Below are 20812 nucleotides of genomic sequence, written 5' to 3'. Positions count from 1 at the left end.
TCTACTATGAGAGATAAACTAACTAACAAAAAGTTTGGCCGTGATTAGGGTTTCTGTACTTGGCCAGTTGGCCGTGACATCGAAGGAACATACAAAAGTTTGGCCTTCCTCTACAATTTCCCGTGATCGTCTTTGTGAACTCAACTTCGATTTGATTATAGGGTTTTCTTTCCAACTAGAGAGGTGTTTACTTTGTGTGATCTCTATCTATTTCTTCAACCAACTTATCTCTTCGTTGAACTGTTATATACTAAATAATTCTTTTGTTTTCTCTTTTGGTGATGTTCCAGTGTACAATGAGAAATATAAGCGAGCTGCATGACGATTTATTGCTGAAGATTTTGTCATTCCTTCCGACAAAAGATGTTGTGGCGACGAGTGTTTTGTCAAAACGATGGCTGTATCTTTGGGAACAGCGGAAACTACTTCATGATGATATCGATATTGTAGTGATTTGTCCTAGATGTTCTCCACGCTGGATATATATTACATTTGTATTCTCATTACCAAATGACTCCACTTGGTGGATAGATTTCATTATGGAACATGAAGATCCTTCCGCTCCGCGGAGATTGGATAGATTGCTGACGAGACTCAAAGATGATTCGTGTATTGATTGCAATCATAGAATTCTTGCAGGGAAAAAATTGACTACTATTTTCATCTTAGAATTTGGAACCCCAAACCGCTACCAGGCTTTTATATGGACCAAGTTGGAAGAGAAACAACAGCTTGGGCGATACTACCTTGTGTTATTGCCTTCCGCTTATCTGAGGGTTAGTTTTGTGTTTTGAGATTAGAATCTAACTCATTAATTTTTTTTCTCCTCATCTTTTTAGTTTACAAGGCTAAGGATGATGTCATTGGACAACAAATCCCTTTAATGAGGTTTTTGCTTCCGTTGGTGTCAATTACGCATATTTTACATGGAAGAGCTTAATGCTCACAGATTAAGCATTGATTGGATCATGGTTAGTGCCAATGCTTGTGGTTTCCAGAGTTGTTTTGCTTGATCTTAGCTTTTTCTCTCACACTTTGTGTTTAAAAGTCACGTTTTTCCTTTCGCCAAACAAAATGTTGTGTTTATTTAAATCCTAGTTATGATTGTTGTTTGATTAAGATGCGAAGTGCTTACAAAGATATCGTTTCAAGTTTAAAGTCAGTGTCTTGCATCTCCATCGGTCGTAGGGTATAAGGGTATGAAAACATTAATTTATAATAAATTATTTGTTTAAGTTTTAACTAATAAAAAAAACATAACTCAATCTCATAATGACATATGGTTGACACCCATAACCATATTATCCTAAATTATTTTGGCAGAGACACAATATCTAAAATGTTCCTAACTTTTTTTTTTTTTTTAATTTTTAATATACTGATACTCAATCAAAATATATTAAAGTAATTTTTTAGGATTTTTTTTTCTTTTAGGTTAAGATTCTTTATTTACATTTAGTATATAATTTTGAGGAGGTGTAGGTTTAGTATTTAATCATTAGAGTTTAAAATTTAGTTATTTTGTACATAGTAGAATATTTTATTGAAAATAGATAATAGAAGTGAGGGAGTTTGTTTGGCAAAAAAAAAAAATTTATGAGGATATTTTTGCAAAATGGTATAGAAAGAAAGGTATTTTTGTAAATGTCTCTATATTATTTTGTAAAATTATATATATACATATCTTATTATTCTATATAAACAGATAAATTATTTTATAACAAATTAATTTTTTCAAATAGACCTCCACTAATTAAATCACATAATTAGGCACAACCAAAATTTAAACAAACAGGAACAAGATGGAGCTCCACATCATCGTATATCAGAGTTTTCAGAAGTCTTATAGTTTCATATAGTTGCATATTTTGATGAGTTGCCATGACAGTCAAGGGTAAGACTTCAGTACTCTCTTCCACCACATATCTAGTATGACGCATCCAGACATTGCATTTTATTGACAATAGTTTTTTTTAGGTTACCACATATTCAGGTAGGGAATTGACATCTCTACATAGTAGGCTAAAGGGGGAAGAGGCAGGGTGAGGAAGAACTTGATGGTGAAATATACCTAGCGAAGGACCTCCTTATCCTCCCACTTCCCGAGCTACGCACGGTCGCCAAGCCATCTCAGTTCCCCTAGCCAAAGCCATGAAAGTATTTATCTACCCACCTCCCCAAGTCACAACCCAACTTCAGCTTCCTACTATCCCGCATTACCTTCCTACAGCCAAGCTTCACATTCCTACAGTCTTAATCACTCTCCGGGGAAAAAAAGTATTTTAGACTCCTTCAAAGATCGTTTTGATTTTGTCATTTTCCTAATTTTGTTACTAATCATATACTTTTTCCCATGTCATTTTGATGACTAATGAAAAAATGATGGCAAAGGATTACTATCTTTCACTAGATTAATCATTTACACAATTGTGTGTGTACGATAACACAATCAAGTCATAAATAATGATAATGTTATCTCTACAAGACATCAAACTCTTGTTAATACCCAAAAAAACACCAATAATTGACGTGACGAGTTTAAACCGGTTCAATTAGTTTATTGGCTAAAATAGTTGTAATTCCGGTTTACCCCGGTTAAAATCCGGTAACTAAAAATAATGAAAGAGAGGTAATAAGGACAATAATAATAACTCTGCGCAATGGAGGAATGCAGATTAGAGTGTCATCATCGTCTTTCATCTCGAGAGCTCTTTCATCGTCATCTAACCTCAATGAGCTTCGTCGAGTCCACGCCCTTGTGATCTCTCTCGGTCTTGACACCTCCGACTTCTTTTCCGGCAAGCTTATCGATAAGTATTCTCAATTTCGTGAACCTGCCTCTTCCTTCTCCGTTTTCCGGCGAGTTTCTCCGGCGAAAAATGTTTACCTCTGGAATTCAATCATCAGAGCGTTCTGTAAGAATGGTTTGTTCCCTAAAGCCCTCGAATTTTACGGGCATCTCCGGGAAAGCGAGGTTTCTCCTGATAAGTACACGTTTCCTTCGGTTATCAAAGCCTGCGCGGGATTGTTCGATGCGGAGATGGGAGATTTGGTTTATGAACAGATTCTGGAGATGGGTTTTGAATCTGATTTGTATGTAGGCAATGCTCTTGTTGATATGTATGCTAGAATGGGATTGTTGGGTAGAGCACGCCATGTGTTCGATGAAATGCCTGTCAGAGATCTTGTGTCCTGGAACAGTTTGATTTCTGGGTTTAGTTCCCATGGTTACTACGAGGAATCCTTGGATGTTTATAATGAGTTGAGGAAGTCGTGGATTGTGCCAGATTCCTTCACGGTTTCAAGTGTTTTGCCTGCCTTTGGGAATTTGCTGGCTGTGAAACAAGGACAGGGACTTCATGGTTTTGCTCTCAAGTCAGGTGTTAACTCCGTTGTGGTGGTTAACAACGGGCTACTTGCAATGTACTTGAAATTTAGCAGACCAATAGATGCAAGACTAGTTTTTGATGAGATGGTTGCTCGAGATTCCGTTAGTTACAATACTATAATCTGCGGATATCTCAACTTAGAGGTGTATGAAGAATCTGTTAGGATTTTTTTAGAAAATTTGGATCAGTTCAAGCCAGATATCTTAACAGCTAGTTCTGTTCTTCGTGTCTGTGGACACTTACGGGACTTGCGCTTAGCAAAGTACGTTCATGACCATGTGTTGAGAGCTGGCTTTGTGCTTGACACTACTGTTAAAAACATTTTAATTGATGTGTATGCAAAGTGTGGTGACATGATCACTGCAAGAGATGTTTTCAAGAGCTTGGAATGTAAGGATACTGTTTCGTGGAACTCGATAATCAATGGGTATATACAAAACGGGGATCTTTTGGAAGCCATGAGACTCTTTAAGTTGATGATCACGGAAGAGCAAGCGGATCACATCACTTATTTGATGCTTATATCTGTCTCCACACGTCTTGCAGACTTGAAATTTGGGAAAGGGCTACACTCGAACGTGACAAAATCCGGAATTAATTTCGATCTTCCTGTTGGTAATGCGTTGATTGATATGTATGCAAAGTGCGGGGAAGTAGGAGATTCACTGAAGATATTCAATAGTATGGAAACTCGGGATACGGTGACATGGAACACGGTTATTTCAGCCTGTGTTCGTTTTGGGGATTTCGAAACCGGTTTGCAGGTAACTACTCAAATGAGGAAGAGTGAAGTGGTGCCTGATATGGCTACTTTCTTAGTTACATTGCCTATGTGTGCTTCACTTGCTGCAAAACGGCTAGGCAAGGAGATCCATTGTTGTCTGTTAAGGTTTGGATATGAATCTGAGTTGAGAATAGGGAATGCACTAATTGAATTGTACTCAAAATGTGGATATTTGGTGAGTTCCTTAAGAGTTTTTGAACGTATGAGTAGAAGAGATGTTGTAACATGGACAGGGATGATCTATGCATATGGAATGTATGGCGAAGGTGAGAAAGCTCTTGAAGCTTTTGTTGATATGGAAAAATCCGGTATTGTTCCCGATAGTGTTGTCTTCATTGCCATCATCTATGCTTGCAGCCACTCTGGTTTGGTAGAAGAAGGCTTGGCTTGCTTCGAGAAGATGAAAACTTACTACAAAATTGACCCTATGTTGGAACATTATGCGTGTGTGGTTGATTTGCTGTCCCGGTCTCAGAAGATTTCGAAAGCTGAAGAATTTATCAAAGCAATGCCCATAAAACCTGATGCGAGCATATGGGCATCTGTGCTAAGAGCTTGTCGAGCAAGTGGGGATATGGAAACCGCAGAAAGAGTGTCTAGGAGGATCATTGAACTGAATCCGGATGATCCAGGTTACTCGATTCTAGCATCAAATGCTTATGCAGCGTTGAGAAAATGGGACAAAGTGAGCCTAATCCGCAAATCCTTGAATGATAAACTCATTAAGAAGAATCCGGGATATAGCTGGATCGAAATCGGTAAAAAAGTTCACGTGTTCCGTGCAGGAGATACTTCAGCACCTCAGTCGGAAGCCATCCATAAGGCACTAGAGATACTTTACAGTTTAATGGCTAAAGAAGGGTATGTACCCGATTCACGGGATGTGTCGCAGAATATACAGGAAGAAGAAGAGAAGAGACGTTTGATCTGTGGGCACAGTGAGAGACTAGCGATTGCGTTTGGACTGCTGAACACAGAACCAGGGACGCCGTTGCAAGTGATGAAGAACCTTCGTGTCTGTGGTGATTGTCATGAAGTCACAAAGCTGATATCGAAGATCGTGGGGCGCGAGATATTAGTGCGGGATGCTAATCGGTTCCATCTCTTCAAAGACGGCACTTGTAGCTGCAAAGATCGGTGGTGAATAGTTTCTTTGAATTCAGAGCATGGATTTGCTTTGCTGTTTCATTAAAATGTATCCTGAAAAACCTACGCAATATATTCTCTTATACTGAAAGTGCAAATTGCAATCAACATATTCAGATGGAGAACCTCTTATATCCCTTGATCGAATAAAAGAAGATGGTAAATTTCCATTAGACTGTAAAAAGTTGAATCAATATACAAAAACCCAAAAAAACAAACATGTTTTTGAAATGAAGATACATCAGAGCCAATCACATGTTCTGCATCATACACTTTGTTAATTTCGCACATCAATATGTTCTTCAACCATAAATATCAAAAGAGGTTTGGTTATAAACCTCCAAGGACAATGAAGAAGTATTGACCAAATCGAGGTTCCCGATTTGCACAAGAATATTTCAGACTGAAGCTTTTCTAGTCGCAGAGGTCGCTTCTTAGAGGCTTTCGAGCATTGTGATATCTTGAGGTAAAGTAAACTTACTTGTAGCCCCAAATACACTAGCCATCTGAAGCACAGCAGTTTGAACCGCAGGAGCAGTTGGTGCTAGCGATTCCGGGAGAGACGGAAAGCACTCTGGCTGGTTTTGTTTGTTATTGGAGATTGGAGTGTACAGTGCCAAGACTGCCCGGCAGAAAATGAATCTGCAGATAAGAGAGACAAAACCAACAATGTTCATGTTCCTAGTTCCTAAACAATCTATATCCAAAAATGAACCTCCAATCTTATAATATTCCATATAATCAAGTTTGTTTTTTCATTGATACTGGAATTTTAGGAGATCTTGAAGGTGTATTAGAACTAGGAAGAGAGAAACATTTACCTTAGGAGTAGTCGTCTCAAGAAGGGATCTTTTAGTATCTGGGACCAAACGGGGTGCAGGGTATCTGATGTTGCCAATGTCAAAGCCCAATCGTTCATAGACGAGGACAGAAGCTTCTCCGCCTTAACAAAAATATCCTGACACATGACAGTAGTCAGCATGCAAACAAGAAAAAGTTAAGAAAAAGAAGTACCAAACAAGGGATAAAGCTTTATCTCTACCTACCGTTTCCATATCAGACCCGGAAATCCCACTTAACAAGCAAAAAGCTTGGACTGGTGCAGTGAGAAAAATGGTGAAAAGGCTACCACTAGGTTGACGAGAGAAATCAGCAGAGATTAGCGGAGGAGAATGTGATGGGGACAGAAGCAATGCTGCTGGTTCTCCTTTCTCAGCTCCACAAATATTCTTCACATTTTAAGGAAGAAACATGAATGATTATGATAATAAGTAAAAATGAATGCTATCATAAGAGAGATGGAGACATGTGTATCTAACCTTAAAAACTGTGCTGTGATCACTGTCAATGATTATGAAAAGAGGTTTCCTTGTGAATGGAACTAAATCAGAGGGATAGATGTAGCTTGATCCTGGGGGAAAGACAGTTCAATCATCCGACTTCAGAAAATAGCAAATTCTAGATAAACCATAGTTAAATTTTATGAATGTCTGGAAATTTCAGTGTAGTGTCCTTCTGCCCTCTAGAAGTTATACATGGCTAATTATTACTTGGTGAATTCGTATCCTCTCGCCTATTCTAATAGTATCAGATGAATGTTTACATGAAAGTTTCAAAAATTCTGGAATGGATACCTGTGAGCCCATGACTTCCAAAGGACAAACCACATGGGGTACTGATTGCGTCCTCACTATTTTGCCTCAAAGACTGACCAGATGGCGTAATTTGAAGTGATGGGTCTCTCTCTTGTTTGATTATGTGAGAATCAAAGTCTCTCAAGATATTTTCCTCACCACTGGTTGCATTTCTACCACTCAAAGGAGATGATGAAATCTGCCCATTCTTGCCTGAATGGAAATGTAAATGTTAAAAGCTAAGGAACTCGATATTCCAAAGAGAAGAAGCATAATACGAGACTTAAACTACACACATTACCAGAAGCAGACAGATATAATAAAAGAATGCCATGAGAAGGAAGCTCCTCACAAATGGTGGCCAAAACCTACCAAGATAAAAGAGAGTTCAGAGAATGAGGCTGTTTCAGACATTTAGATAGACCAGCAAAAAAATTGAATTCCACTAACAGCCAAGAAATGTGTTATGGATGGACGATAAAGGACAGCTTTGCGAGGGTTAGGTGGCAAAGTAGGATCATTCATGCTCTGGGAGTTAATACGAGCAACTCCAACGGGAGCATTCTGACCCATTTTGGCACCACTTGACTGATATAGTGAACCACTCGGTTCCCACTCTAAGCATTGAAGCATTCTAAAAGAATCGAGCGTGAGCTCTGAGTACTTGACCTAAAGGAAATCATACAGCAAGACTGCAGACGTTAGAGGGTAAGAATATTAAATAGGCATTAGGCGTTCAAACTAAACATGAACAAGTAAAACACTACCTCGTTATAGTAGTAACTGCTTAAGATTGCATCCGTCAACCTTAAAGACCTACTTGCACGCGGTGTACCAGCATCAAAATTAGAATCCAGCACAGGACTATATCTTAGAGGTCTGATGTTCATAAAAGCAGTGTCAGATTTCAGAAATCTAACTATTTCCTGTGCCACCACCTTCCATTCTTTAAAGTCAGTTTCCTGATAACATAAAAAAGATAGATAAAGACAGGAACTCTAGTAAGACAACCTAATTGTTTTAAAAAATATTACACCTAGAAACAGTCTTAAGGCTCGGGGAAAGAGAGTAGTCAAGATGGAGAGAATAAGAGTTTACAGAGCAAAACCTGGAATGTCCTCTTGCATTCATCTATCAGCCGTTTAAACTGATCAACGAGTTGATGAACCATCTCACGGCGACCAAGGACCAAACACACCATAAGAAACCTAGCAAGAAACCGTAGCTGTTTGTTTGCAATATTAAGATCCTGAAACAATCCTTCTTTGAAGTACTCCCTAGTGAGTATTGCTTCGTAGAACACATATGATTCAGACAAGTAACCAGCATCACTCGTACGCATATAATGTCCATAGTAAAGCTGAGCAATCCGAGATGCAATCTCTCCAATCTCCCATCTCTTAAGCCCAGCTTCAACAAGCTTCTGCCTATTCTCTTGCTGAAACTTCCATAATTGTGTGTATACCTTAAAGACCTTGAAGAAATAGTTCTCATACCTAATCAACAGAATGAACAGAAATAATTCGAAACTTCAGAATCACATTCTCATTCCTCCATACTGTTTATTTTGATTCCTACCACAATCGAAACCTAGCAACTCTCTAATCAACAGTTCTAATGGAATCGGAATTCTCAATTTAACCGGTTTTGATCAACGGAATCGGGAAGAGGTACCTGGAGCGTTCATAGAAGGGCAAGTCTCTGATCTTGGAGAATTTCTTATCGGCTTTGTTAACGAGAGACCAGTAAACTTCACTCAGCGGGATATTATTACCGCTGCTGATTTGCTGCGACATCTCTGAGGTTCACTCACGACGAAGCCAGTCTCTCTTTCTTCGTTGAGTGGACCGTTGATCGGCGGAGTGTTTTGGTCGTCGTCGTTGTCGTTGTCGCCGTCTTCTAGATCGACGAAATCGACTTTTTTGGATGACTAAAAATCAACCTTGTACCGAGCGGTTTACCAACGAAATCGATTTTGGTTTTTATTTTGTTTGTTTTTACATTTTGACTGAAAAACTACCAAAAAACCACCTGAAGTCTTTGTGAGTGTAATTTATGACACATTTGGAGTTAATTTGATAAGACTATTTTGTAATTTTCGTAGTTTATAGGCTATCATGAAAACAATAAGAAGTATGAGGGGCTTTTTAGAAATACTCCCTTTGTTTCGTGGAGGTTGAAATTGACTGTTGGTAGAGTTGTTTTTTTCTTTCTTTCTTCAAGATAGAATGAAATAAAAACAAAAAACAAAAAAGACAAAAATCCGATGACCTTAAATTGGAGCTTGGGTCTTGTAGAGCCTAAACACCACCACCATGGATGACAATCCAAGAAGTTCTGAATCAATCAAAAGGTATTTTATTACTGTTCTGCCTTTAAAACTCACACACAGGCGTTTCATATTCGAATCAGTGTTTGTTTAGTGGTGACGTTTGTTCTCGATCTGTTTCTCTTTAGGCATGATGAGATTGACAAAGAGACAACTGCTTCGAGGAAGCTACAAGATAATAATAATAATAATTCTAAGTTAATTCAAGATCCTGAGGAAATGGTAACTCATACTATATAATCTTATAATTTCTACTTCTTAAATCCAAAAAAAAAAAAGAAAACTAAGCATGGAAAAATTTCAGGCACTTTATGCAAAAGTGAGATCACAAGAAGAGGAGATTCATAGTCTCCAGGAACAAATTGCTGCTGCTTGTTTGAAGGTGTGTATTTACATCATGCTCTTATGAATCTTTCTAATGAATACATTATATAGAGAAAGTGAAAGTTGAATCTTTTGATTACAGGATATGCAGCTGCTCAATGAGAAGTATGGGTTAGAGAGAAAATGTGCTGATCTTCGTGTGGTTTGTGCCTTTTCTTTGTGTGCTAAAATCTATCAAGATTGATCAAAGTTTTGACCTTTGGTTTCTGTGTCTGTCTAACAGTTTCTTATTCTTTAGGCGATTGATGAGAAACAAAATGAATCTGTCACCTCCGCGTTGAATGAATTGGCTCGTCGAAAAGGTGATCTTGAAGAAAATTTGAAGTTGGCACATGATTTAAAGGTAATTTGACTTGGCTTAGTATCCTCAAATCGTTAAAGTTCATTGTCTTTTACCCTTCCGTCTTTACTCTACTCACTTTCTGTCTTTAGGTTACAGAAGACGAGAGGTATATATTCATGACGTCCTTACTTGGTTTATTAGCTGAGTATGGTGTTTGGCCTCGTGTTGCAAATGCTACCGCTATATCCAGCGGCATTAAGGTATTTGCTTTCACTACATCTCTCTTCAGATTTATACACTAAAACAATCTCAACATATCTATCATATTTTCTTCGTGTGCAGCACTTGCATGATCAGCTGCAATGGAAGACTAAAGCTTGCAGTGTAAGCTCTCTATCCTGAAGTTTCTCAATTTCATCGTATTTACACACATTTCCTTAGTATGTTGTTGTCTGCATATGTCATTTAGCCTACTTAGACCTCTGCAAGAATGTGAATACTCTTCATGTTATCTTTTCGAACATCCTGTGACGAAATGCTAAATCACAGGATAGGATTAGAGAATTATCATCTGTTGTGGAAAATCAACCTGGAACAGAGTTTAATAGTAAAGACAACCATGATCCCAGAAATTCGAAAAGTCAAGCTTCTTATGGATCCACGGTAGTCTCAGCAAGTAATTTGCTAAATTAATTTATCATTTGCTCTTAAAAGACTTTTTATCAAAATTTGTGACATCTTCTCAGAAGTAATCTTACTTTCTGTGTTCATATACTACACTTGATGCAGGATCGTGGTAATGATTACCGGAACAATGAACAACTTTTGCCACCAATGGACAACGTTACAAGAAACCCGTATCATAACCTTACGCCTGACACTGAAAGTTTGAGATTTAATAATCAGATTGGTGGTGGGTCTCAAGGAAATTTCCAGCAGCCGAAAAGGTACGGTATCATTTCTCAGTTCTCTTATGCCTTTCAGTTTAAAACCGATGAAGTTCTTTCCAAGTGAAAAAAATGCCTGCTTCATTATACTCACTGGTAGGGAAAATTTTGGATATCCTCTAAGTAGTGTGGCGGGGAAGGAAATGATTCGAGAGAGAGAAGAAAAAGCTGAGAATTCTTCCATGTTTGATGCTTATAATGGGAATGAAGAGTTTGCTTCTCATGTTTATGAAGGTTGGAAAAATATTACTTCGTTTTCTTAGAGCCTAGTGGCTATAACCTTAGAAATCTTAATATAACCTTTCTTTTGGAAACAGAGGGACCAGGAATCGATGGATTTCAGATTATTGGAGATGCAATACCTGGAGAGAAAGTTCTTGGTTGCGGGTTTCCAGTTCGAGGAACCACTCTCTGTATGTTTCAGGTAGAATTTTTGAACATGTTTTGGTTACAAGGCGCCTTTCAGAAAGAACTTGAAACTAATCAAAAAGATGATAAAATAATACATGTGCTGCTTTGTATGTTTTCTTTTTTGAAAAGTGGGTTCGGCATCTTGAAGATGGCACAAGACAATACATTGAAGGTAAGATTTGATTTATTCGTCTCACTGACTTTTTCAGCTATTTAAAAACTGGACTATGGTTTAAACATATGCAGGAGCCACCCATCCAGAGTATATTGTAACCGCGGATGATGTAGATAAACTGATTGCTGTTGAGTGTATTCCAATGGATGATCAAGGTCGTCAGGTAAAATTGTGGGATTTCTCGGGTTTCTATAGCATGAATGGCTCAGTTGTCTTACAAAAAAAAGGTTCTTTTGATTATGCAGGGAGAATTAGTGAGATTGTTTGCTAATGATCAAAACAAGATTAGATGTGGTAATGCATTCAACTGAATCTAACCCCTGTCTTTTGTAGATAGCGAAGAGGCCTTTACTGTATCTTCTTTGCTGAGAATGTTTTTTTTGCTTGTTCAGATACAGAGATGCAAACAGAAATCGACACGTATATATCCCATGGTCAAGCAAGCTTTAATGTGCAGCTTCTGGTAAGTTTGAAGACCAGAGCTTGAATCCACTGTCCCAGGTTTTAATTTAGGTGTGGATTTTAACAACCGTTTTATTCGTGGCTTTTCTATTTTGAAAGATGGATTCATCAGAGAGTTGGGAACCGGCAACGGTTATTTTGAAGAGATCTAGTTACCAGATAAAAACGAACAACGTAGAAGCTGTAGTGATCTCAGAGAAATACTCAAAGGAACTCCAGGTAAAAAGAAATCTTGACACTGAATTATAAGCTTTGCTCACATTCTTGTCCATACAAAGATCTGTGTGTGTTGTTCATAAAAAAAAAATGCAGATAAAAGTACCGTGTGGAGTCTCAACACAGTTTGTTCTAATAAGTTATGATGGATCTTCACATCCTATAAGCACACTCAATATCCGGTACATATATACACATCCATCTGCAAATACAGTGAATTTTATTTCGATTTTACTGCATTGTTTTTATCTTACAAACTCACACCTAAGATAATGAACTTTTGCGTTATTACCAGCATGCGTGATACGCTAGTCTTGACGATGAGGATGCTTCAAAGCAAGGTATGCTTTGAGAATTACTGAAATTAAACTATTAGATTACACGTTATTAAAAATAAAAGCCTGAAAGATAGATAACTTCTGACTTGTGTAATACTATATAGTTGTAAATAACAATCTTATTTGATGAGACAGGCACTGGACGAACGCAGAAAAGGACGAGTTTAATAAAGTTAAGTGACTACAGAACAGATCCATCCTCGAGTCCTTCAAAGCAAGTTTAATAAATTGCGTCTGCTATTTATATAAGATGTTTTTATAATTGAGCAAGTATAATTGAGTTATCCCTATAGTTTTTGTATTATTTTTTTTTTTTGTCGTTTAGGTTAGGTCTTTGTTTTTTCTCAACAAATCTTATTGTAATAGGCTGTAACATTCACTTTGTACTGAAGCTAAAAAGCGTCGGAATCTTCTTTGTCTTTTTTTTTTTGTTTCCTTTCCCTCAAATAATAGATCGATTCTTTCCATTTAATATTCCTTTCTCCTTTTATGATGCGTTCTATTTTTAAATTGGTTCTTCTACCAAATGAGATCATTTACGAGGTAATTTAAAAAGTTATGAAGGGTTACAAAAATAGTTATAAAAAGGTCTTTGTACTGCATAATACTAATCTCATTTGTGTTTTTTTTCGTCTTCGGGTGTAATTTGAAATTGTGGTAGAAAAGTTAAGAGTTTATCATATACTATGAGAGAGCACAACTAATGAAAAAGCAACTATTTTTATCAGTTAAGAAAATGTTTTTTAAAGTATTTCAGCAATTGCTGGTAAAAGCTAAAGAAGGAAATAAAGCAAAAGCAAGGATTAGACACATGAATCGCGAAAATATGTAGAGTTGATTTTAAAACATGAGATTTACAGTAAAACACCAAACTTTAGCTAGTTGGCATAACATAGAAAAAAAGGGGGACAACTTTAGGCATGTGCAAATAGATGTGTAATCAATCATTTAAATCAATAGTATATTAATTGGGTTTTACAGTTTACAAGAGAAGAGAGGATGATCATGTATCATCATTCAATCAACTTTAATACTAATGATTTTGATCAGAGTAATTCACAGAATGACAGGATGACAACTTTACACTAGTTACAATATGATTTCATTTTTATAATTATTTTCATGCAATTATTATGTTGATATGTTCTATGAACTCTTTTTTCATTTATAGATACTACTATGTATATTTGTAAAGCGAATGGTTGGAGAGTTTCTATCAATCATCCATCCGTTGGATGACAACAACGAACGAAAATATTATTAGTAGAGTTGTCATAGTCAATTGTAAACTAATATAAGATATAAATCACATGACTAAGATGGAAAAAACGTATAACAAATGTTCGAGTTAAACTGAAATGAAATTATATTTGTTGCTAGATATATATATATATATGTGTGTGTACGTACGTAAAGCGTAGTCAGTAGTATAACACATGTAAATTGTATTTGGTTGTATTACTGACCACAAATTGCTTTTTTTTTTATAGATACGTGAATAAATTTGTCATCCACGTGGCCCCATGTTATACTAGTCCCACCTTCGTCAACACTTCACCAAACCATTTTTTATGCCTTGATATAGACTCTTTTTAAAAATTTGTCAACACTTAAAACACTATTACTATTACTTTCTTATTACTCAAAAATACTAACTATTATTCACAAATTTATCTCAAAAAGGAAAAAAAGAAAATGGAAGCGTAAAGAGAAAGCTAAAGAATAGAAAAACGAAAAAAGCAAATTCTACACCTTTAGTTTTATACTAGAAAAAATTGTTAAAGAAGAACATTCAGTGTAACACATCAACTTAACAATACCATTCAATTAAATATCATAACCATCATATTATAGGGGTGTTATTAGATTCTAATTTATAAAAAAATTTGAGAAAATTTCAACAAAATCATCAAAAGTGAATAAGTGAAAGATTTTTAAGTATTGCTAGAGATTATTCTATAGTTTTGTTAAATAATTTTCTAAAATCTTGTAAAATAATCCAAACAATTTCTGTATTTTTGTAATATTTTCTATGATTTTATTTCGTAAAGTAAGTGAATATTACCATGAACCAAATAACATAATAATTGAATTCATTAACAATTTTACATATTTTTGTTTTAACTAAATAACACAAAACTTTTATTGAATTTATAAAAGTCTAAATCCAATAAACCAAAATTGTTAAGATTTTAAATAAATTTTTACAAATTACCAACTAATAGCACTAAACTTTAACATAGTTTAACAAAATCTTAATCTAATAACAACATATTCTATAAAAAAAAAATTATTTAAATCCCAAAACCAATAACCTCTACTAGAAGCTTTCATGAACATAAATTTATTAAAAATAATCTCCTTAGTAATTACTAAATTAACTCAACAAAAACAAAAGAGACAATTACTAGACAAGCCAGACCCCAAAGATAGAGAAGAGAAGAGAGGAACACTTCACCTCCTTCTTCCTCTCTCTCTCTCTCTTGAAGGACCTAAACAACAACAACAATGGGATCAACAGGAAACCCTAATCCATGGGGAACATACGATTCATACAGAGACTGTTCACAAGGAGTATGCAGTGTCTATTGCCCTCAATGGTGTTACGTCATCTTCCCTCCTCCTCCTTCCTTCTACCTCGACGACGAAGACGACTCTTCCTCCTCTGATTTCTCCCCTCTCCTCATCGCTCTTATCGGCATCCTCGCTAGCGCCTTCATCCTCGTCAGCTACTACACTCTCATCTCCAAATACTGCCACCGCCGCCGCCAGAACTCCTCCTCCTCCTCCTCCTCCTCAGCCGCAGCTATCATCAACACAGACCACGGAAGAATCTCATCCGATTACACCACGTGGCAAGAAGCTACGAATCCGAATCAAGCGATCGGCGACGGGCTCGACGAGTCTCTGATTAAATCGATTACGGTTTACAAATACAAAAAGATTGACGGATTCGTCGAATCTTCGGATTGCTCTGTTTGTTTAAGCGAGTTCCAAGAGAACGAGAGCTTGAGACTTTTACCTAAATGCAACCACGCCTTTCACGTCTCTTGTATCGACACGTGGTTGAAGTCTCACTCTAATTGTCCTCTCTGCCGCGCTTTCATCGCCGGCGCTGAGATCGTCGTCGTGACAGATCAACCGATCGATGTAGAGAACAATACGGATGATGATCCCGTCGTTGTTGTTAACTTAGATCTGGAAAATTCCAGATCTCGGAATGAGACGGTTGGTGGTAGTAACGGCGGATCGACGCCGAAACCGCCGGAGATGCGGGAGTCTAGAGACGGAGGAGATGAGGATGTGAGTCGTAGATCGAACTCAGGCGTTGCCGTGGTGTCGATCGCTGATATATTGAGGGAGATTGAAGACGAGGAGGAATCAGCGGGTGTGGGAACTTCTCGGCGGGTGGAAGAAGGTGAAGAAGGAGAGAAGACTCCTCCGCCTTCGGGATCGGCGGCGAATCAAACGAATGGGATTTCGAATTTTCTGGTGAGGAGTTCAATGGCGGCGATGAAGAGATCTGTTTACGATAGAGCCAAAAATTACCGTTTACCAAATTAAAGTTAAAAAAAAAAAAAAAAACAAAACAAAACAAAAGATTAAAATTAGGAAATTTGAGTTTTTTTAAAAAAAAAAAAATTTGTAAAAGGGAATTGTAAGATCAAAAGAGTTTTGAATTTACCGCCCAAATATTCTTAATTATTTAGTTTAAATTTATTTATTTTTTCTTTTTTTTTTTGTTTTTAATGTTACCACTATACGTACCTAGAAAATACCAGTTTTGGTAACTTTAGATCATCACCACAATGACATCATGATGCACTTTACGACAGTATTACTGTATACTAATTACGATTATTAAGCTTCAACCTTGAATTATGCAATACGATTTTGCTACCAGGGATTTTTGATTTGATGACACCATTATTTAGATGCACTCTGATTAATTATTCACGAGATCCTAAATTTCTTGAATGCGAGAGAATGAAATAAGTAAAGTAGAGATTAATCTATGCCTAAAACGAGTTTTTGATTATTGAGATTATGAGATCATTGAGATGTAACACAGATCTTGCAAATATATACAGAATAAATATAATTTCGTAATTTTCCAATCAATCCTGAAATCAAGGATTCGTTTATACCTCACTCTACTACTATAAATAATTAAAATCCTCTTTGAGATCACCTTAACACAGAAGTTCACAAGTAAAAAACCATACTAAACACTCATAAACCTTTGTTTTTTTTTCTTTATTTCTCCGCAATGGCTCAGAAAAACGCAATTATTTTAGCTATTATGTTCTTTGCGTTAGTGATCATGTCTTCGTCGGCTGATCTTATATCACCTTCAAGCAACGAAGAAGACAAGGCGATGGTAACAAAAGAAGAAGATCCACAAGCGTTCCATCGAAAAGAATGTTTCGAGGCGATCAAGAGTGTGCAAGGTTGTTTTGAAACAGTTGGTGATATATTCAAAGGGCAATTTCGTGACATGAAGCATGCTTGTTGCAAAACGCTTGATGGGCTTTCTAATAACTGCTGGCCCTCTATGTTTCCCGGGAAACTCTACCTTCGTATGACGATCAAACTAGCATGTCTTTTTACTGAAATGAATAAAACTTTTTCCAATAATCACTTTTAACTTTAGTCATATATACTGGTTATTTGTTAGAGAGAATAAGATGTGATCAATCATGTCATGATGTAATGTTTTTTGATGTTTAATTATTTAGATCAATAAAAGACACTCGTTTTTTTTAGTTTTTTGAATCATCATATCCTATGCAGCGGTTAAAGTTAATACTAGTACATTCTTACGATAATTTGGTCAGATTAATTAATCTCATACACAACATATACACACGACACGCTGACACGAGTATATTTATTCCCCGTTACAAAAATTATATTTTTATCGTCGTGGTAAATCATGCGTTTTTTTAAATTGACTAAGATCAGACTCATCAATACCCGTGTTTTTGGACATCGCACATTGGGGTAAAGCTTGAAATTGACCTCCCTTCATAATCACCGCATGGTTTATCATCTATGCATGTGTTTTCTTGATTTATTGGTTAACACATACTGTCAACGCTATTTCAATGTCAGACTAAGGAAATTTTAATTTCAATGTAATGTTTACACATAGTTCGACATTTAGAAGAAGAAAAATATATACAAGTTAAGAAATTTTTAACAATTAGTCACTGATCATACATACGTTTATCAAGTTAATATTGGTAAGCCTAGCTAGCTATGTATATATATCACCATAATGACATCATGCTTGCACTAATTCTTTAGACTTAAATAAAACATATCGTATGATTTTGCTATTTTTTAGGGATTTGGTGACCATATATATTTGCATAGACTTATAATATGAGACGACAGAATAAGTAAACAAAACGACTACAAAACAATAACCAATAAGCATGATGCATATTATGATTTACTTACAACTTTATTCGGGGGGGGGGGGGGGGTGCTTACTTAGTTAACTTGACGTGATACCAATTCAAAGGACATTAAGCATGCATGATGCGTATTTTCTGATTTGCTGTTTACTTGTAAAACTCTATTTCTTCAATTTTTAAACACTATAAACATATTTATCCAATCTCGCGTATACAATGTGTTGTGTATTCATCATAAACCCACGGTCTTCTCAAACCTTCGAAACAGATCATGGCCGAGACGGAAAAAGACTCAAGATCGTCGTATCCAATCAAAACCGTCGTCGTTTTGGTCCAAGAGAATCGTTCTTTCGACCACGCACTCGGCTGGTTCAAAGAACTAAACCGAGAAATCGACGGTGTCAGCAAATCAGACCAGAAATTTAACCCGGTTTTTTCCTCAGACCTAAACTCCTCTCACATTGTCGTCTTCGACGACCAGTCTCAGTACGTTGACCCGAATCCAGGTCACTCCATTCGTGATATCTACGAACAAGTGTTCGGTAAGCCTTGGGATTCGGGTCACCCGGATCCAAACCCGGGTCCAGCTACAATGTCCGGATTTGCCCAAAACGCCGAGCGAAAGATGAAAGGGATGTCCTCCGCGGTTATGAACGGATTTAAACCGGACGCTTTGCCGGTTTACAAGGATTTGGTTCAAAATTACGCCATATGTGATAAGTAAGCCGGTTCATCTGTCTAAATCGGTTTACAGTAAACTAGTTTAATCCAACTAAAACCTCTAATTAATTTGGTTGGCTGGCCAAAATCCCGGTTTATAGCAAAATTTGATGCTCGTCTTGTGTTGGATAGGTGGTTCGCGTCGGTTCCAGGTGCGACCCAGCCAAACCGATTGTTTGTCCATTCGGCAACATCACACGGAACAACATGCAATAACAGGAAATTACTAATTGAAGGGTTTCCACAAAAGACAATATTCGAGTCGCTCGATGAAGCTGGTTTCACCTTTGGCATTTATTACCAGTGTTTCCCTACTACTCTATTTTACAGGTATTGTTATCTACCGTAACCAAAGATTTTAGTATTTTTTACGTATCTATTTTTATAAGTATTGTGTGTGTGTGTTTGTGTTTTTCAGGAATTTGAGAAAACTCAAGTATTTGACACATTTCCACGACTACGGACTAAAATTCAAGAAAGATTGTGAAGAAGGGAAGCTACCAAACTACGTTGTGGTTGAACAACGTTGGTATGATCTATTGTCGAATCCAGCTAACGACGACCATCCGTCACATGACGTCTCTCAAGGACAAAAGCTCGTTAAAGAGGTTTACGAGGCCTTGAGATCAAGTCCTCAATGGAACGAGATTTTATTCATTATAACATATGACGAACATGGTGGGTTTTACGACCATATCCCTACTCCGGTTAACGGAGTTCCTAATCCGGATGGTATCTTGGGATCACCACCGTATAACTTTGAGTTAAACCGTCTCGGAGTAAGGGTTCCGACTTTCTTCATATCTCCTTGGATTGAGCCGGGGACAGGTATATACATAATTACTAGTCATAGGCATTTATGTTTAAAAGTATATGACAATTTGAGTACAATGTGTAGTTATCCATGGACCAAACGGACCGTTCCCAATGTCACAGTACGAACAATTCCCGCAACGGTCAAGAAGATTTTTAATCTCAAAGATTTCTTGACAAAGAGAGATTCATGGGCTGGCACTTTTGAATCTGTTATTACTAGAGATTCACCAAGACAAGATTGCCCTGGTAATTTACTTTTTGTTCATATTCTAATATTTAAATTCTATTAAAAATTTATTACTATTTCGAATAAAACTTCATCAATTTTTTAAATAGAGACATTGTCAAATCCGATCAAAATGAGAGGGACGGTGGCAAAGGAAAATGCAGAACTAAGCGACTTTCAAGAAGAGCTTGTAATAGTTGCTGTGGGACTAAAAGGAGACTTCAAAAACGAAGAACTGATCCACAAGCTATGCAAACAAACTTGTGTTGCGGATGCTTGTAAATACGTTTCGAACGCCTTTGAGAAGTTTTTACAAGAGTCAAGAAAGGCAAGAGAGAGAGGATGTGATGAAAACAACATCGTTTATTGCGTGGATGATGATGCCAATCATCATGTTGTGAAACTCCCAAGCCAGATTAAAACCTGATTATTATTTTGTAATAAGTGATTCTCTTGCTTTGTTTTGTCATGATTAAAAAAGAGTATAAAATATCATCGTTTAGAAAAGAAAAAATTGTAGTGTGTGTAGAGTAAATAATAGTAAGATACTAGTAAGATTTATCACATGACCTCATATTGACTTTCAATTTTTTTTTTCTATTGAACCTAACTGCCGACATAGAAAAAAACTAGACTGCTGACGTAAGACTTATAATAATGATGGTTGGAGTTGCCAAGATAACGATAAAGAGACAACTTAGATAAGCATTTGTATTCCTTTCCTTGTATGGTACGCCACAAAATTGATCGAGTATAAATGGGACACTGCCAGCTTTATATTTAGACCAAATTCATGTTAGGAAATCTAAAGATTTGTCGTAGCACAAATAAGAATATTGGTGGATTGTCACAATCACAATTGTACACTCAATAATTTATATTCCACCCAGATCCAATGATCATACGATCGAATTTATCTTCTTTTTCTCTGTCCCTAAGACCACGAGTTTTTGATTTTATGAAAAGGTATCTCTTGGAGGAATATGCACCATTAATACTAATTTATATCAAAACAATATGTATTGTCTTTATTTAATTTATCGTTTATTCGCATATTCTCTCGTTTATATTCTTTGCCGTAACGTGTGTTCTTATTTTTCTTGACAATTTTCTTCTCATTCATGTATCC

General features: G+C 36.6%; 4 protein-coding genes and 2 pseudogenes across 21 annotated transcripts; 5 read left to right on the top strand and 1 right to left on the bottom strand.

The window, feature by feature from the left end:
- Positions 1-2637: 2637 nt before the first annotated feature.
- Positions 2638-5410, top strand: LOC104703206 (pentatricopeptide repeat-containing protein At3g03580 pseudogene; annotated as a pseudogene). The gene has a single exon (XR_015557252.1). The product of XR_015557252.1 is annotated as a pentatricopeptide repeat-containing protein At3g03580 pseudogene (transcript).
- Positions 5411-5466: 56 nt separating this feature from the next.
- LOC104788049 (uncharacterized) lies at positions 5467-9193 on the bottom strand. Its single transcript, XM_010513764.2, has 10 exons — positions 8628-9193; positions 8062-8449; positions 7721-7915; positions 7404-7622; positions 7255-7321; positions 6954-7166; positions 6639-6730; positions 6366-6548; positions 6141-6277; positions 5467-5961 (listed from the first exon to the last, which is right to left on the bottom strand). Exons 1-10 carry the CDS (start codon positions 8747-8749, stop codon positions 5754-5756), a joined length of 1824 nt encoding a protein of 607 aa, XP_010512066.2. The 5' UTR covers positions 8750-9193; the 3' UTR covers positions 5467-5753.
- Positions 9166-12970, top strand: LOC104787842 (uncharacterized). 16 transcript variants are annotated; one of them, XM_010513596.3, is made up of 19 exons: positions 9166-9306; positions 9411-9504; positions 9587-9664; positions 9749-9808; positions 9905-10009; positions 10099-10209; positions 10292-10333; positions 10499-10612; positions 10739-10896; positions 11024-11130; positions 11214-11320; positions 11437-11479; positions 11554-11645; positions 11728-11776; positions 11875-11945; positions 12044-12163; positions 12257-12342; positions 12456-12501; positions 12634-12970. In XM_010513596.3, exons 1-19 carry the CDS (start codon positions 9269-9271, stop codon positions 12664-12666), a joined length of 1554 nt encoding a protein of 517 aa, XP_010511898.1. In that variant the 5' UTR covers positions 9166-9268; the 3' UTR covers positions 12667-12970. The 16 variants fall into 16 exon arrangements, with proteins under 16 accessions (XP_010511898.1, XP_019099617.1, XP_010511823.1 ...); XM_019244072.2 differs by having other exon boundaries at positions 11021-11130; XM_010513521.3 differs by having other exon boundaries at positions 10997-11130.
- Positions 12971-14714: 1744 nt separating this feature from the next.
- On the top strand, positions 14715-16191 carry LOC104787755 (RING-H2 finger protein ATL51). The gene has a single exon (XM_010513415.3). The coding sequence runs from the start codon at positions 15007-15009 to the stop codon at positions 16060-16062; it is 1056 nt and encodes a 351-aa protein (XP_010511717.1). The 5' UTR covers positions 14715-15006; the 3' UTR covers positions 16063-16191.
- Positions 16192-16768: 577 nt separating this feature from the next.
- Positions 16769-17146, top strand: LOC147949433 (uncharacterized). Its single transcript, XM_087463412.1, has one exon. The coding sequence runs from the start codon at positions 16769-16771 to the stop codon at positions 17144-17146; it is 378 nt and encodes a 125-aa protein (XP_087319538.1).
- A 993-nt stretch (positions 17147-18139) lies between these two features.
- On the top strand, positions 18140-20245 carry LOC104787670 (non-specific phospholipase C5-like; annotated as a pseudogene). Its single transcript, XR_015557216.1, has 5 exons — positions 18140-18641; positions 18774-18971; positions 19060-19469; positions 19540-19703; positions 19794-20245. The product of XR_015557216.1 is annotated as a non-specific phospholipase C5-like (transcript).
- The last annotated feature ends 567 nt before the right edge of the window (positions 20246-20812 follow it).

This window comes from Camelina sativa, chromosome 1 (genome assembly GCF_030686135.1).
Source record: "Camelina sativa cultivar CO46 ecotype springtype chromosome 1, ASM3068613v1".
NCBI lineage: Eukaryota > Viridiplantae > Streptophyta > Magnoliopsida > Brassicales > Brassicaceae > Camelina > Camelina sativa.
This window is presented reverse-complemented; position numbering and strand designations above follow the sequence as displayed.